Source organism: Pholcus phalangioides, unplaced genomic scaffold (assembly GCF_987345545.1).
Source record: "Pholcus phalangioides strain wild (caught in Gottingen) unplaced genomic scaffold, Ppha-v1.0 ptg000011l_1, whole genome shotgun sequence".
NCBI classification, from domain to species: Eukaryota; Metazoa; Arthropoda; class Arachnida; order Araneae; family Pholcidae; genus Pholcus; species Pholcus phalangioides.
The window spans coordinates 12,275,394-12,293,849 of NW_028301604.1; the positions used below are offsets into that span (position 1 = coordinate 12,275,394).

An 18,456-nucleotide genomic window follows, 5' to 3' on the forward strand; every position below is an offset into this window, starting at 1 on the left:
ATCACACCCACCACATGAGCAAACTTCACTAAGATTGCTTGTTATTTTATTGCAAGAATAGGCCAGTGCTGTCTTAACGCATGGGTCCACAAAAGCCTCAAGAGAAGAGGGGTCTCACAACAATGAGATATAGTTGAAATTTTCAAGGGGTATGCATGTATAAGATGCTCGCCTAAAGTACCAAAGGATGTATAGAGATGTCGCGAGTTCGATACCCAGTTCGTCCTTGTCAGAAAACTTTCCTGACACAGGGGTACAACAAAAAAACGGCGACTTGACCGCAGCAAAAACTGCTACCGCAGGGAGTCCCCCATCGAGGGGTTAGCGCACCAACCTCTCGATGAGTATGAAAAACAAGCCTGCCGTTCGGAATCGGCAATAAATTGTAGGTCCCGGTCTAATTAGCCTTCGTGTGCAGAAAATGACCGTGGTGTGACAAAAATGATCAAATGATCAAATGATGGGTATGCATGTAAATTTGCCGGTAGGGCCTCAGGAAAACCACTTGGAATGGGGGCCTGTGGTGCTCTCAAGATGATCCTGCAATAGGTGCCATTGAAATTTCTTGTTACATTCTCACTTAAAAAATATATAAAATATGGTTGACTTTTTTGCTTACTTACATCTTACTACATTTAACATGTTGTAAAACATGTTGTATTGACTTTTGTGGTCATTTTATATTCAATACAAAAGATGTTTGGTTGTTGAGAAAGAGTCAACATACTGAATATTTTCCTCATTTGCGTGAGCAAAACATCGAGTATGTTGAATATTTCATGCGATAGTCCAAATAACTTAAAATCCTTTTATATCAACAATATACCTACTTTATGGTCCCCCGCTCGCCAGGTGAAATTAACTTTTTCGACATCGGATGGTATTATTGGCAAATATCGCTCGAAGTTTTTGTCTAATATGTATGGCAACACATTTCCATTCAAAATAGCAAAGATCTCCATTGGAAAGCCTGCACATAACAGTATTAATATATTTTTAAGGTTATTCATAGTTCATAACATGCAATGCACACACAAAATTATTGAAAACAAAAAATTAGCTGCATCCCCACGCTCGACTCACTTATAGACGAGTGGTTGTTAGGAATCAAAAAGTGGTACATCCCCAGGGTCACAGTTTAAGCATAGCCTACATCAAATATGTCATAAGTGCGCACTACTGCCTCTCAGAAATTCTTTGTTGGGATATATGGAAAGTTTTTTTGATTTTCAAAAGGATGTAAGGTCATAAGTTTAGAGGGATTGTAAGAGAGAATGATACCTTTCTCCCTAAATTAAATTATGTTTTGCAAGAGAGACTTTCAGAATTATTTAGTCGTAAAAGAATTGTGTTTTTTCACAAGCATGCTTGACCACACACACATGTAGTAACTCCCCAGGAATTATCAGAGCTTGATTAGAATGTGTTATTGCACTTAACATTGCAGTAATTGAAATTTAATGGATTTCATTTATTGCAAAACTCTTTGTCAACTTACCTCCAGTCAGGGCCGCAACTAGATGCTTGGTCAGCCAGGGTAAAAATGCATTTTGGCACCCCCCTCATAATGTTGAAGGAGAGGTTAAAAAGTGAAATTTATGCCCCCTTTAGTCCGGCGCTCGGGGCACCAGACCCCCCTGCACCCCCCAGTTGCGGCCCTGCCTGTCCAGTTATTTGATAAATTGGGGAATACAGTTTAGGTCAGAGCAAATTGATAGATGTGAAAACACTGAAATGAAATAATGCAATGCAGGCGAATCATATTGAGTACAATTTAGTGTCTCTTTTTGCAAAGTGTGGATTAGGCCTGATAACAGGTAAACTACAATCTTTGTGAAGAGTGGTTTTCCACTTCAAGGCATGAATGCAAGCCGGTCTTCCATTTGAAGAGGTCTCTCTGCAGTGAGCAGGCAGACCTTCAACACAATAATTTCGTGGCACGAAAATTAAGGCATCTCTCATTTTCACTTTAAAATGTGAAACACAGATGGCAGCACCACTAGAACACAAAACACAACAATAGCCCCAGGAAGAGAAATACGCTATCTTTTCATATTATAATAATAATATACAAAATATCTTTTTAATATTATAACCCCAGTAGCACACCGATATAGAAGGACATAGAAATTTCGATACTGTTCGACATAGAAATGGCATAGGCTACATTTGTCGACGTAGTTCGACATAGAGAAATTTTGATTATTTCAAAAGGGACTAATTATCATACAAGATATTCGTCTTCAAAACGAAATGCTGTAAAAATGAGAGTAAAACTATTTTAGAGGAAAAAGAAGATATTTTATCGTTTATGGAGTGAATACATTTTTACTATATCGTTCGATATCGGACACGTAAAAATTTTCGACATCTTTCCGACGTTCATTCGGTGTTTCTACGTCGGAACGGTATCAGTACGATATTCTAACGATATCGTTGTGCTACTGGGAATATAAAGATTATTCATATATATACTGTCATATATACTGTCCGCATATTCTTATGCTACCACGAGGGAAAAAACGTATATTTCAAGCAATCTTTTTTTCTATTATCAAAATGAGAACGAACGCTAGCTCCGCTCACTGGCAGTTGATCTGACCTGAGGATGAGGAAAATGTGTACTCAGGAGCAGCTAAATTTACAAACATGTTTTAAAGAGGCGAAGTATCTCGTAATTGCCAAAATACAAAACATCAAGTCAAGCTCGTAAATGCCACTAAAATGGTTGAATTCATATATTTTTAAATTTTCATGTTTGCACCCCACCCTCTTTTATTATCTTATACCCGCCTAAGTTGCAATTGTTGCAACCCCCCCCCCCCACCCCGGGTAACAGAAACTTTATTTCCACTTTTGCTAAATTTACAGTAAAAGTAAAAAACTAACTAATACGTACGCTGAACAAAAGTAGAAAATAACCCAACAGGTAGCATGTGTGAATGATAGAAAAATATTTAAATACTATGTTTCTTGACCAACATTCAAGAGAGTTATCAACATTTGAATTTTGGAAATGTTCCATTTTGAAAGAAAATTAGTGGGAAAATGTTACCTTTTGATTATAAAGTTTGAGCTGGTCAAGTTTGAGAAATTGGAAGTTTCTACGTCACCTGTTGATTCACCAGAAGGTTTTAGCTAGCCCAGGAAGGTACCCTTACTGCCCTCTCATACTTAACATAAACACGATCACTCTACAGTGGAACCTCACACAACGGTCACCTCCAGTGGACGCCTTAGCGGACGCCTCCAGCGACGGACACAATATATTATTTTGAATTACATCGACGGAACTCAATGTATCTTACTATTCATTAACGGACACTTCTCGTTAGCGGACAAAATTTTCGGTCCCCATGGGTGTCCGTTATCGAAAGATGAAAAATACCGAAGTGCATGAAAAAAGTGTGTACATGTTCCCTTTTGATAGAAACGACTAACTTCACATTCACCAAAAATATACCTGTTCGAATAATCCCGATTGCATAATTTGACAGACCTTACCCCAAAGATTCATAAACCGTTGAAAAGCGCATTTCGGAAATAAGTGGAAATGTTCCCTTTTGAAAATAAGCACCTCAACTGAGGTCTTTTAAAAAAAAAGGGGGAAAAATTATCTTTCTGAATTAAATATTTGTTTTTGTCAAAAAATAAATAAAGAATTGGGGGGGGGGGAGGCAAATACATAAAATAAAAATAAAAGTTTGAATTGGCGGACTACACGGTATTATTACATCCAATCGCTTTTCACTATCCCGCTTTTTTAAACGATTTCTGAGAAATCATTTGGAGCTGCAAACCTGTTATTAGCTCAAAACAGATGACGAACCCGCTCTCCTTAGAGCCACGTTTATAAACTCGCAACAGATTCTGCCAGCATAGGGTGATTATAAGAACGTATATTAAGATACATTCTCGCATATTTTCCCGTAATTGAAGACGTGGGTGTAAAAACCAGACAGCTCCACTCTTTTGTGATTTTCATTTTATCATTTAAAATATCTTCTATCAATTGGTGCAAGAACCATAGAGATCTAAGCAACGGCTTTAGAGATATAAAGGAAAAGAAGCTGTATTGGTATTTGATACTGTACAAGAAACGAAACAAGACAATAAAAATATGTAAAATTGCGATCAAGAAGCACTCTAAGGTATAAGACATTTCCTGGAACGAGGGACATGGCCGACTCAACACATCAATCACTGTTCCAGGGCGTCTTAAAAGCATCATGGCCTCCCGGGCCAACTGATTTTTCGGAGCCCCTACCTGGCAAATTCTCGGCAATTTCAACGAGATCCCATTTTTGTGAGGCCCCTTCTCTTGAGAACCCCCCCCCCCGGCCCTTCCCAACACCATCCATTGTACTATAGTACATGGTGTTTGGCTACTATAGCTGGTGTTGGTCGTGTCCGGGTGGACCCAACCGTGAAGATGCCACTGCCTAGAGCTGTCTCGTTGCTTGCACCAAATTGGTTCGACATATGGTCACTTGGTGGCAGCGCTTTCTGCCAGTCGTTGGTGTCCAGTGATGGTAATTTGAATGATAATGATTTCTGATCATTTTTGAAGTGAATCAATGAACAGTGTAATAACAACTGTTGTTTTTGAGTGATTTTGGTCAAGTCCTTTTTAAAAACAATGGACAAAATTTTAAAATCTTTCTCTAGATGTTTTCTCCTATAAACTTATTCTGTGACGTCGGAGCCGGGGGTGTTCGAGCGCCCATGGAAATTTATGGTGGCATGGGTCCGAGCAATCCCAGAATCAATTCAGAAATAAAAAATTTCCTACATAAAGCTCAAGACGAGCACCCACAGGTTTGAGACGCTTCCGACGCCCTGAACTTATTACAAATTACTTTTTGTAACCATACAGTTTTAATGTATTAACCGCTTCGCTTACAAGCGATTTGTAAGCAATTCTGATCTGTTTGACGAATCGATGATAAATATGGTAACCTTGTCCTAAAATAACCGCATGTTAGAAAAAGGAAGAAAAAAAACAAATGAGAAAGGAAAACAGTATAATATAGCGGTTCTAAACCTTTTTTGACTCGCGGAGCCCTTTTTAGTAAAAAATTCTATGGCAGAACCCGTAGGACAATTTTTTAATTATTCATCAAAGTTACTAACTTATTTTTACTATTTAAAAATATTTATAATTATTTTTTTAATTTTACTGTTTTTTTTAATTTACCTCGAGCGGCTGCCATCCGTCGTAGAGGTATGATTCAAATTTGAAAAATGCTTAACGGGCGCTCAAAAATTACCATGTAGACCTACCAATTTTGAGATCGAAAATACAGTGTGTAAAAAAATAAAAAATCTAAATTTTTATAAGATCCTCTGTGTTTTTGCACCTGTTGTTGTTGCTCTGTATCTCCTGAGGCCAAAAAAAAAAAAAATTCCATGTTTCTAAGTACAATATTCACAGAGACATTCGAATTAAAAAAACGGAGGCAATTAGTGAAAGAACAGCATTATGCGGGATTATAAATGCGGGTAAAACGGGTTTTCCGCATTTAACGTTGTTCTTTCCCAAATTTCCTCAGTTTTTCGAATTCGAGCATGGAAGTTTTTTGTGGACATCAGGAGAGACAGGGAAACAACTTTCTAATTGGAAGTTAGAGCACAGGGGGACCGTATCGAAATTTAGATTTTTCATTTTGTTACACACTATTTTCACTCTTAAAACTGGCACAGGGCAATTTTTGAACGCCCGTTGAGCATTTTTTAAATTGGAATCATACCTCTACGAAAGCGGTTGATGAGATATAAAGGCCGTGTAATACTTACAGATAATAGAGTAGGTACGAAGTATATTTCTCTTTTCACCCTAGCCTTCCTGTTCTCCTTCGCTCTTAAATGTGTATAGTAGAAGGATACATCACAGAGGTAAAAGAACTACTTTTTTTTCATAGGGTCGCAACAAAGTTTCGTTATGATGAGGAGGGAGGAAAGAAAAGACTTTTGTTTGAATTTATTCCACTGGCGTTTGGACGCAATATTATGTCTTTGATCGTAAACTGGTTAATAAAGAGTTTTGAGCACCATCAGGATTTTATTGGTGAGCCTAGCCACGAATTGCAGTGTTAGGGTATGGACATAGTGCACGCATGTTGCCGATTCTGAAAATCCGCGTCGTCTCTGATTGGTTAAAAACCTGAATTTCAACTTTCGAACGACTAACGAAAAATTTTCTTTGTGTTTTCGATTCTGACGATCGGCGGCGATCGAACCAATCCGGGGAAACACTCCGTTCATTTGCATAGCATGTCGCCGCTTTACGTAAACCGGCTGTGAGAAGCAGAAAATTCCTCCGCGAGTGTAGAATTAATATTTAAATTAGATTGTGAGAGGCAGAAGATGCTGATTTATTGATTAACAGAAATTGATATTTGTCAACTTCCTTTTGAAAACTTAAATTTGATACTCTGGTAAATTTGAAATTGGTAATTTGGTAAATTTGAAAATATTGAGAGAATCGTTCAACATCAATTAGTAGTTAGGAGAAAAGATGACGATATTCTCTCTCTCTCTCACACCACGTTTTTTTTTTTTTTTTTGGTTAAGAACTTAATCAAGATATTTTTTTATAGTTATGAAATAATTACACTAGGACTACATTTGGTTTTTATCCAAAGGCGACAAAAACCCATTAAAGGTAAATACCATACTAGCCCTACAGTTGGCATGCATCCATTTCGTGATCTGAAGTTCAATCCCCTCCTCGAAATCTATTCAACAGATTCATTATTGACTATAAACATCATTAATTAACCACTTTACGATCAAAGACGTAATATTGCGTCCACCGCCATTGAAATAAGTTCAAACACGTCCTCTCTGTTTTCTTTCCTCTTTCCTCAAGGCGAGGTTACCATATTTATCGCCGATTCGTCAAACAGAGATAACCCGAATTTCTTGCCGATCTCGTGTAAGCGAAGGGGGTTAACAGAGAAAGTTATTACATTAACTTAAGTATTATTGTTTATTTAACTGAACCTCTTCCCGAGGCGAGTTTACTGGGTCCAGAGTATATGGGAGAAATAACAAGTTCGGATCTCTCTCTAACCTTCATACTTCATGGCAGCAGGGGTGATCAAGAGCTGGCCCGCGGAGCCCCGACAAAGCAAAATTAATTATCAAATTAAAATTAATAATTTACAAGGTTTATATTACACAGGGGCGCCAAAATGCGCGCTTGCTCCGTTTGAGAAAGTATCTAGTTGCGACCCTGGATAGATGGCAACACCTATTGAACACAAAACACGCCAAACGCTGGGCACACACACACAAGCACACTATTAAGTTTCATCAACACAAATCTCACAGCTCCCAGATAAGGTGGGAAAATATGTGGCAGTTAAGGCAGATCAGACTGGTGGACCGACAGGGAGGGAAAGTAAATTCATTCCACCAGGAAATAGCTTCGCAAGGATTTATATGATTAGGGAATCAGAAGATAATAAGTGTCAGAGAATCTCACTTGCTTAAAATTTAATCAGAAGATATTATTGAAAGAGCTAAGGTTTTTTTAACGAAAAGGAAAATCAATCAAAAGGGAATTTATAGATTGATTTATATTAGTAAATATATAAATATTTCCGCCTAACTTTTAACTAAAGTGGATCCCGCTGATAACGTTTTTCAAAAAGCCAACGCATCGCTAAAATCCTCCGAAAATACAGTTCTTCTGTGGTTTACACCCCCCGTTAATAAACTTCGCTTCTCTCAACTAAAAGATCCCATTGACACACTCAAAAACTGGGGCATCTACAGCATTTCATGCCGATGCGGATTATCATAGGCCAAAACTAAACTTGCCCTAAAATACCGTTTACATGAGCATAGAAGATACGTAAGCAACCAAGACTTCAACCGCTCATCCATAGCCCAACACTGCTGGTCCTTTGACCATAAATTTGACTTCTCTTCTGCCAAAATCATTCAAAAATGCCCCTCACCGTCTGACTTGGAGTTCTTCGAATCATTCCACATCAACAAAAACACAAACCAGTTCGTCAACGACCTATCTAGCACACCACCCTTCTAAAAAATCTGGCAACAGTTTCTACAATAATTATTCTTCTCCATCAGCATCACTATCACGTTCTCGGTTGCGATTGGCTCCGCCATTTTTCTTTTTCCGTCCTCTACTCTTTTGTTGCCGGTTCATTTTGTCTACAACAGCGAGTAACTCCCACTATAAAGAGTTTTTCAATATTTTCTTTGTTTCTGCTACTGATGAAGGAACTTCATATAGTTCCGAAACGCGTATAGCCGTGGTTTTTTTTGGAATTTTGGGTTCATCTACGACGATTATTCAATTGTATTGTGAGAAATATATGGTTGAGCTGCGTAGGAAATTAAATTTTATCTTATATTCAATAAAATATGAAATAAAAAATGTGATCTATTAATTAATCTTTTCAATAAATAATTAAATTTTTTTGGAAAAATGACTAATTTCTCTTGCATTGGTGACACACGTTTTCAAGAATGGGCAGTGTATTTTCAGTGTGTGTGTGTGAATACTCAAAACTTCTACTTCAAACGCTGAGAAGGAAACCTCTACTTCAGTGGTTCTCTAACTTTTGTCATCTGCAGCTCCTTTGCCCGATTCATGGTTCTTCTGCGGCTTCCCAGAATAGTTCAGTGCAGTGATGGAAAAACTTTTGTAGGAGCGGGATAAAAAAAATATAAAAAAATTTTGGCAGGCCAGACATATTCGGACATTGATTCATAATTGCAATTTTTGTGTTTAGAAATGTGTTGTGTACTTTGAATACTGCCACAGTTTCATTGCAAATGAGAGACAATGATTTTTCCTTTACAACTGTGAAAAAAAGTATATTTTAATAACTTTATGCATATTTATTGCATTTGTATTTCTTTTTTTTCCATATGCAAAAGTTTTTAGATTCATTTCTATTTAAAATCACACAACATAATAGATATTTTCACTCATAAAAGAACTACTTCAAAGCATAAATAAGCACACAAATGAATATCTCCAGCTCACCGCGAAGCTCCTGACTTTTAGGAGCCACGACACACACTTTGAGAAATATTGCTCTACTCCGTGATTTCGAAGAGCTCCCTCATCTTTAACCCGCTTTGCGTGACATTATTTAGTGATGTCATTAAAATCCACGTTTTCATTAGTTTCATTAGTCAGTTGTATCAGGGTCTACCGCAGGATTAAGACGCACGTTGTTGAAACACTCCATCAGAAGTTTAAAATAAATTGACTAGAGACCTGGAGCTGACAAATTGTAGAAACAACGTTATTCTTTTCAATACAACACAAAAACAACTTGATTTATACATGACAGGGAATTTAACCTTAAAGGCCACTAAAAAAATGACCTTTTCCTAACGTTGTACTTTTGGGAGATATTCTTGAAAAAGCGGTAGAAAAGTAACGTACACTTAATATATAAGTTGTCTCGAACTAGAAAAAGTTACCGCGATTGTTGGAAACTGACGATACTGCAGAGAGTTTCCTCTCTTTTTTCCTCTTTTTTTTTACATATTCTAATCTTTTTCTCTGTGAAATAACAGGGTTTCTAACCCCTCAAAAATACGAACTAGCATTTATCACACAAAGGTCGGTCCTTTTTGTAGTTTAAGATAAACAACAGTGAGAGAGATGTCACTCCATATTCACGCAAAGCACTGATAACTGGATGTGATGCGGAAATGAACTTTAAGAAAAAATTTTTTGACTTCTTCTGTGGAGACGCGCAGTCCCCTTCGCAATCTGAGCGAGTGTGGTGGACCATTATAGCAGCGTTTCTCAACCTATGGTCCGTGACGATGGCATGGCTATGTTACATAAGTGGTCGGCAGGCAGATTTGATAAAATTATTCACCCGTTGTAATTATATTAGTATATATTATAATTGGGTTCAAATAAAATTGTACTATCATACTCAGGTTCAACATACATCATCGAGGAGAATGCAGGAAATTGCGATATCACAAAATTTCGTCAAAAATTGCAATTTATTGCTTTAAATGCAATTTGCTAATTACTGATATAATTGCTGAAGGATGTGGAAATAAAGGGCTGCTACAAATCTCAGTTAACAAAAATAAACAGTATTTCACGAAAAAAAATATTCAAATGATCTAATGACCATAATTCATTGAGGAAAAAATACGGTAAACTGGAATTTTTTTTTTTTTTAATAATAATCCGTAAAATATGGGTGCATCGTCAATTGTCATAAAAAAAGTAGGCACAATCACCGATCGTAATTAAAATTGCTGAGAAATTGCGGGGAAAAAATTGAACATCTGACAAATATGTGAGAAGAATATTTAGAATTTTTGCCATAATTATCATAATACGCCTTATAATTCATATTACGAAAAAGATATTTGTGTGTGTTATACGACTTTAGTAATTATTACAAATTCAATTAAGTATGTTTGAATAATCGGAAGAAATGTATAAAAAAAGTCGGAAAAACGAAAATTACTGGTATGTTCTGTAATACGGAATATAAGTTGTCTGTCAAATTGTTTTTTAGCGACCTATCAATTGCAATTGATAGGTCGTTTCATTTTGGGGGTCCTGGAAGAATTTCATTCTTTTCTGTTGTTTAACATTGTAGAATTTGCAACAGCGGAAGCCCGAGATAAATCCAGAATCCAGTCTGGGTCCCCACTAAAAATCTGAGTATTGGGTCCCCGCTACTGAATGGGGCCCTGGATTTCATTCGTTGTAAAATTGATAAAAATTTAAAATTTTCGTGGCCCTTCATCGGGGAGATGTCCGACAAGCCTCCAGGTCGGGGCCCCATGGAAATGTTGACAGGTTTCATTTTGGGTGTCCCTTGATGAAATTTATTTTTGTTGTTTAACATTGTAAAATTTGCAACACATCGGTAGCCTGAGATAAATCCAGTCTGGGCCCTACTAAAATTCAGCGAATTGGAGTCCGAGGACCCCCATGGGCAAGTTTTCTGGGAGTACTTGATGAATCACATTTGTTTTTTGTTGTTTTATTATTGTAAAAAATTCGCTTCTCTCTCTCCCTCTCAGTAAGCTGGTGCTTTCACATGTCCCTTTCCATAGCACGCTGATGAAGTGGGACGAAATAAACAAGATATGTTGTGAAGAGGAGGGGGGGGGGGGTTGGCCGCCAAAGGCGGTAGAGCCCCCCCCCCCCCTAGTTGAAAATTATTTTTTAGCTTCGGATTTTTCTATTGATTACACTACTCAGCACTGATTTTGTTCTCAAAGATATTTCATTGATTTGAGGGGCTTTTAGGGCACTGATTCAGGATCTGACATTGGTTTTATCAGATCGGTTCTAGTTTTTGAGTTTGAGTGAAAGTTGAATTTCAATGGTGATAAGCCAGACGAGTAGCTATGGGGGGGGGGAAGGGTATCACACCGATCACCACCCCCCCCCCCAAGGAAATGTAAAATGCGATTCATGAGATTTTCGGAACTTTTATATGCCGATATTGCAATTAATCAATCCGTTGAAAATTACCTGTATCAACGTTTTTGATAACGAAATCAAGAAAATTTCGACTGAAAAATAGGAAAAACTAATACATGTTTTTTCGAAAAATTCGGGATGGGATTAAAAAATCGGGACTATCCTGACAATACGGGAAAAAATGAAGGACGTATGATCACATTATATTCACAGTGACTAACTCATTTTATTTATTTATTTTTTTGCAAAATCACTCCTCCCAACAGCGCTCTCTAGATTCGCTCAAGCCATAAGCAGCATATAAATCACATTGAAACTGTGCGAGAAATGCATAAATCATTAATAACCTCAATATTAATACATAAAGATCACTGTTGTCTGGTAATGATATAAATGCGATAATGTGGTTGAATAAAATAGGAAAGTGTGTGCATAAATAAAAAATTGAAAGAAAATTTTGTACGCAAAAATTAGTGGCTGCAGACTGTATTAAAATATTGATATTGTGCAAAAAAAAACTCTATTCGGCAAAACGAACACCAGTTTTGAAACCAGCAGCGCCAATACATCTTTTTCTTTCTGGCCTAAAACTTGGCTATTGTAATCTACTCACAAACGTTTAGTTTTATGACAGTTATTAGAGCCAGTATTATTCAAAAAAATAACTTTGAAGAATATAACTTCATGCCTCTCAAAATTTTCTAAGTGTAGGTTTGGTAAAAGGAAGAGATTTGATTTCTTTCTTTCAAACCGAGCACAACTTCGATCTACCGCCATGGCAAATTTACTACGAAGTGAGTGAGAGTGAGGCGCACCTGTAAAAAGTGCATGTCACAATATTCTTGTATGACGAATGCCATGGAATCAAGAAATTAAAAAAAAACAACTTTTTGCAGTACTTACTGGAGAATAAAACAAAATTACTAACACTTATCTATAACCTCAGTAAAGAACAGGAGCCAGAACCAAGGGGCTGAGGCCATTTGGGTCACTCCTCAATAAAGTTTTTAAGAGGTCTTAACCCCCTCCCCAATAATTTCTGGGAAAAACAATGCAATGTACCTTTCCTCTCTTGCGTACGGGCTTTAGTCCCGTATATACGGGACGACCAGCAACTCTTTCAATCCCCCCCCCCCCAATGTTTTCATGTCGGAGCTTCTGCTGTAAAGCTGGCATTGTGAGATGCAGAGAACATATTCTGATTGACTTGTAAAAAAAAGTTTTTTTCTGTTTCCTGAAAAGTGTGCGAGGAAAAAAACTAGTTTTTGTATCGCTTTCGTTTCCTGAATTTCCTTGTGGTGGTTTTTAAGCATTTTAAGCATTTCTAAAAACACCAAGTTATACGTTTGGTGAATTTGGCAGGATTTTGAAGTGACGTCATCAATTTTTAAAGAGTTATAACTCATTAATTATGGGTCAGATCAAAAAACGGAAAACACTTTTCCATATTAGTTTTTCACAAGGAATAACGTGTGTAATTATTGGGCGGTCGATAGTTACCAGCCTGTATAAATTTCTCAAATATTTACGACAACCGAATCCCAGGATCCACCAAAAAATTTTACCCGAAAAAAAAGGTCCAAAACAATGCTTCTTTTGACTTTTTCGGGGCATAAAATGATGCGCTTTCATGTTGGCAGATATGCTGCTATAAATTCCAAACATTTTGTGCCGCTTTCAGCCTGCAATTTACATAAAAACTACAAACTACAGAAAGAAAATTTCAGGTGCCAATACCAATTTTTTAGTCGCCATGGCGAACTGACACCTGGGATTTGTCCAGACCTTATTTAAGTAAATTTAAAGTAGTTTATTAACAGGAAAAGTGTTAATATTAAAAAGTTAATATTTGAACATAACTAATTAAATAAATAACTATTAACTAATATCAATTAATAGTTATTTGTTTACTAATTTGTTATTGAAAAATCTTGAAGGACTAATACATTGATTTGTAGAAATAATTTATTCTCGTCTCACCGAAGTTTTGTGTTAGTATATTGGTGTCAATATCGGCACCTGTTGTGGAAATTGGGAAAAGTGACGTTACCATGGGTCAAGTTTCTCAGTTTTCGAATCTGGTAACCTTAGTTGTGTACATAAGTGTAAAATAAAATGCTCTCTCATATATCTCTCTCCCTATAAATTCTCATTTATCGAATTTTAAAGTTGTTCGTTCCTCCGATCAGTTTTTCTATTTTTTATAGCACTTCTTGGTGTTTTAAAAAACGTATTTTCAAATTTTGGACAGTTTTTGAAACGAATTAAAACATTTTCCATTAAAACCAATGAGAAATTACGTTTCGGCATACTAAGATTTCGGCAAATGAACGTCATTTTGGAACGGATTATGTTCGTTAGCTGAGTCAGGTCCATAAATAGGTTGCGGCAACCGGGGAATTGCCCCCGGGTCCTTACAAAAAATATACACTTTTTTTTTATACAAAAATTGCCACGTTTTTAAGACAAATAAATTCAATTGGTCGAATGGTCGACGCGTTTCGGCTCTTCAACCCAACTTTGTGTATCGCACAATTATTTCTCAGTGTTTAGTTTTTTTGCCGAAACGCGTCGACCAATTGAATTTATTTGTCTTAAAAACGTGGCAATTTTTGTATAAATTAAAACCAGGCAAAGTTTCTCATTTTTGTGATAAAATATACACTTATTTTGCACACTAAAAGATTTGATCTCACAATGACTGGGTCCAGGCATCGTCCTCGGAGAAGTAATAATTTATGGCTTTCAATACAAAGGCCACAGAATAATGACGGAACGGGAGGTTTTTCTTCCCCACCAAGAGTCTTCCCTTGAAATTTCCAAAAAAGTACGTCTTTTCTTGACACCGGCTGCGGTTGCCGATAGCATTTTGCGGTTTATGTCCAACCATTGGCGTACGCAAAAGGGGAGGGGGGCTGGAGTTCTAACCCCCCAAACCGAGATTATAGTGTTATTTTGCAGGAAACAACGTAAACTCCCCTCCCCCCTGAAAAGAAAAAAGTTGAAACCCCCCAGAGAAAATTCTGCATATGCCTATGTGTCCAACAAAGATTTTTTATTATTTTTTACCTTAATTATCTTGCCCGGCGTCAGGACCCAGTCATTGTGGGATCCCAGCTTAATTAGCTTTTCAAGGGGCCTCCAAGAAACGTCTGCGCCGGGCCCGTGAGCCGAATGGGGCCTCACAAAAAAATATACACTTTTTTTCATGGGCGTAGATACGGCCCCCCCCCCCCCAGCGCCAAAGGGGAAGTTGACTGATCTAATGTATATATGCATATATGAATTGACATTATCATCATCCGCCCCCCCCCCAGACTTCCAAGTCTATCTCCGCCTATGCTTATTTTCCATACGAATAACCTTTTCAAGGGGCTCCAAGAAAAAGTCTGCTTCGGGGCAATGAGCCGAGGTATCACTGTACTTTTTTAACATTCAACATCAAAAGAGTAGTAGAAAAGCGATTAGTTAAAGAGATAAATGGTAGTTTCAGGGAGGGGATCATTGATTTGTGATCGTAAATGGTCGCAAAAAACATGAAATCACTTGACTAACTAATGATTTATTAACTTACTATGCACGTGGTCTGAGGCACTTGAAAAAATAGATGAAGAAAAGGGGGGGCTCAACAACCTTCCAAGTCAGAAAAAAAATTCTCGTGGGACAGGATTCCTTTCTCAATTTAAATACTTACGAAGTGTTGCGAATGGTAAACGATTTATTTAAAAGATGAAATAAATATTATATACGTTCTAAGAAGTTTTTTATTACAGTTCTTAAAATAAACAAAGGGTCTCAAAACTTATCATAAATGATGGTTTTTATTTTAAAAATGTCATTTGTTATAAGTCTCAGAGTAAAAAAGTTTTCATTGATATTTTATAAAATTCCATAAAATAAATATTTTCGTCAATCAAAATAGTAAGAAAGTTTTCTTTTCTTGTTTATTGTACGATTATTAAAAAGAAATGAATGTCAATATGTGCTGCCATCTATATGTTCTATTATAAGATAGTTCTATCTGTAATTGACAGACGGAGCTAAATTTTGTGACGTCTTCTCATTATTATTAACAGGGCTGCAACTAGATGCTTGGTCAGCCGGGGCAATCACACATTTTGGCGCCTCTTGTAATATTGAAGTGAGGTTAAAGGGTGAAATTTGCGCCCTATCTGATCCATCACCCGGGACACCAGACCCGACTGCTCTCCCCTAGTTGTGGCCCTGATTATTAATAATGCCAACTAAAAATTTTTTCATATGTTTACGTCCACAAATAATTGATCACGAATTTATAATTTTTTTACCCGAACGCGTTTCGAGTTTATGGCATCATTGATCAAAATGAATATCAAATAAACCGATACAATCGAGAAAAACTCAATTTCAAGTATATCAGTCAATTCTCAAGTCTCGATATTTGTAAAAAAAAAAAAAAAAAATGAATCACACACACACAAAAAAAAAGTTTTACATCATGCTTAAAATTCTGGGATGTAATCAATCAAGATACTGTACCATGAACGTTTTTTTTGCATTTGAAGGGTTATTCCATGCGCTATAAATAGCTTTATAGCGCGCCTCAAATAACTTTTCGATTTATTAACATTTTTAACTCGTTAACATTCAGAAACATGCAACACAATGGAATGCATTTTCCCCTGTTTAATTTCATACATTATATCAATAAAAACGATAAAATAACTCGATTCGGATTTCACACGGAAAGAAACACTAATTTTTCTTGTAACGAAAATAATCTTCTAATCACAAATATTGAACTTTTCAGTTGCACGAACTGGGTTCGAGAGCCACCGGTAAATATGTTCAAAGTTAGCTGTGATTTAAAAAAATACATACAAATACAAAAAAAAAGAAATTTTTTTCTTAAAAATGAAAACAAAAAAAAGGAAAACTTACTGGAAAATTCGCGGACCTGATTTTCGTCAATGAACAGAGACAAATCGTTCTTCCGAGCAAAATGTGACAAAATTTCCTTAGGAAATAAAGATACAAAATAGTAGAAAAAACAAAAAAAATGAAACTCGGAAAAAAGCAGCATCACGTAAATAAAAAAAAAACAAACCGCTGTCAACACGAGATTGTTTACTAATCTTGTAACCGTTTTCCTTTCTTTTCCGAATAGGTCGAAAATTCACATGGCGACGAGTGCCAATTGATCATCCATGCTTTTTTACTGAGACAGTAGCCAGCAGTAGCAGCTGCTGTAAACTGATGATGATGGCCCTCCTCACCCAGATGGTGGCTCGAATATCCCAGAACAAGAAGAAGTTGACGTCATGGCCAAAACTCCTCTTTTTCTCGCCAAACTTCCAGGTGGAGAAAAACGAGACAAGCTTGCTAAAAGGCGGAGCTTTCGTCGCCGTATTTAAAGATAGTGCAAAAAAAAAAAGTAAGTTAAAAAATGAAAAAAAGAACCACAAAAGAAAAAGAAACAAACAAGAGCAAGTTCATGCTGGCATTTCTTTACTAGGGGTTTGACTGTTGTTAAATTAACCGCACACGAGACGTGCGAAGCAGTTTATCAACTTTTACGCCCTCCCCTAGGAAAGAAAAGAAAAACTTATCTGTGTGTGTCTGTTTATCGTTTACTTTCGTGGTGAAAGAAACAAGTGCTTTCATTTTGATGGCACTTTTTTTCTTGTTGATTTCTTTACAAGATGCCTTATAGAACGCCTAAACAAGCGAAGAAGAAAAAAAAAATACAGTATAGGTATCCCTCGCTTTACGCGATTTCGCTATAACGCGATTTTGAAAAGTTGAGTTTAAAAACAGCGACCCGCAAAATTTGATCTGCAGTTTGATTTTAGTCCAGAAAATGAGTTTGCAAATTAGAGTTACAACATATTTAAAATGACAAAATCCGTTGGATTTATTGATGTAAGTTAGGTGAAAAAAATATGGAAAAAGAGCTCAAATTTATCGCACCAGATCTTACTAATGAGCAACTTCTGGTAACACATCAACAATGCCATCAGAATTTTGATTGAAGAAAACGATCCTAATGGATCTAGAATGCCATATTTGCGAGGGATATTCATAGTTCTCTAGCTTTGCTCCTAAAGTTTTTTTTATTTGACAGAAACACAGCAAGTACAAGCTGATACAAAAGACAAAAACACAATAAAAACCTGGTACAAAAGACAAAAACACAATAAAAACCTGGTACAAAAAGACAAAAACACAATAAAAACCTGGTACAAAAAGACAAAAACACAATAAAAACCTGGTACAAAAAGACCAAAACAGGAAGAAAAAACACATAAATACATAGATTAGGAACATTCACTCTTTCATCCCAAGGGACTAAGGTGTCCTTCCAGTAGGTCTACAAAAAATAATCTATTGTCTGTTGGCACAGGGCAACCTTCATTTATTTTTTTTAATTCATGTTATTGTTAAAGTAATCTTTCTCCTTTTTTATTTTAATATAAAGTAGCACAATGAATTAGGTAATAGCAATTTATGCGTAACATTTACATTCTATCTTCTTAGTGTAATCGGTATTACATATACATTTCTTTTTCTTTCCTCCCTCTTTTTTTGATCAATATATGAAGTTTGAAATATATTCATATACGAACATACAAAAAAAGGAGGAAAAAAAACAAACACACAGCATAATTATATTTTCACTGTGCAGTGATTGTAAAAATCAACTTCAGTATGTATATCCAAAATGGTCAAATTCCCAAAAGACAATTCCTTGCAATATATAACAAAAAATGTCAATAATATTTAGAAAGAACAAAGAACTTTTTGACAATAATCAAAACTATTCATCAATATTGATGAAAAACAATTACATCAGCTTTTGTTACTGTTATCAATCATCTGTATTAATTACATGAATTCTTCATAGTTTATATCTTTTGCAAATGAGTAAATGTTGAAATTGAGTTCATATTGAGTACTACTAGTATGGTTCAGCGTATGAAAAATATTTAGAATTTTTGAAGCAATGTAATAAAAAA

General features: G+C 36.2%; 1 protein-coding gene across 4 annotated transcripts in view; it reads right to left on the minus strand.

Annotated features, from left to right (window-relative positions):
- The window catches only part of LOC149080071 (protein shifted-like), a 55,757-nt gene extending 38,749 nt beyond the window's left edge, over positions 1 to 17,008 (minus strand). For 2 of the 4 annotated variants that reach the window (XM_089239032.1, XM_089239030.1), the window contains exons 1-2: positions 16,382 to 16,714; positions 831 to 970 (exon numbers count right to left, since the gene is read on the minus strand). In XM_089239032.1, the coding sequence (XP_089095158.1) occupies positions 831 to 970; positions 16,382 to 16,523 (282 nt within the window). In that variant the 5' untranslated portion in view covers positions 16,524 to 16,714. Of the gene's footprint in view, positions 1 to 830; positions 971 to 16,381 lie in introns of all 4 variants that reach the window. The other 2 variants (XM_089239029.1, XM_089239031.1) reach the window with 2 other exon arrangements.
- Positions 17,009 to 18,456: the final 1,448 nt, after the last annotated feature.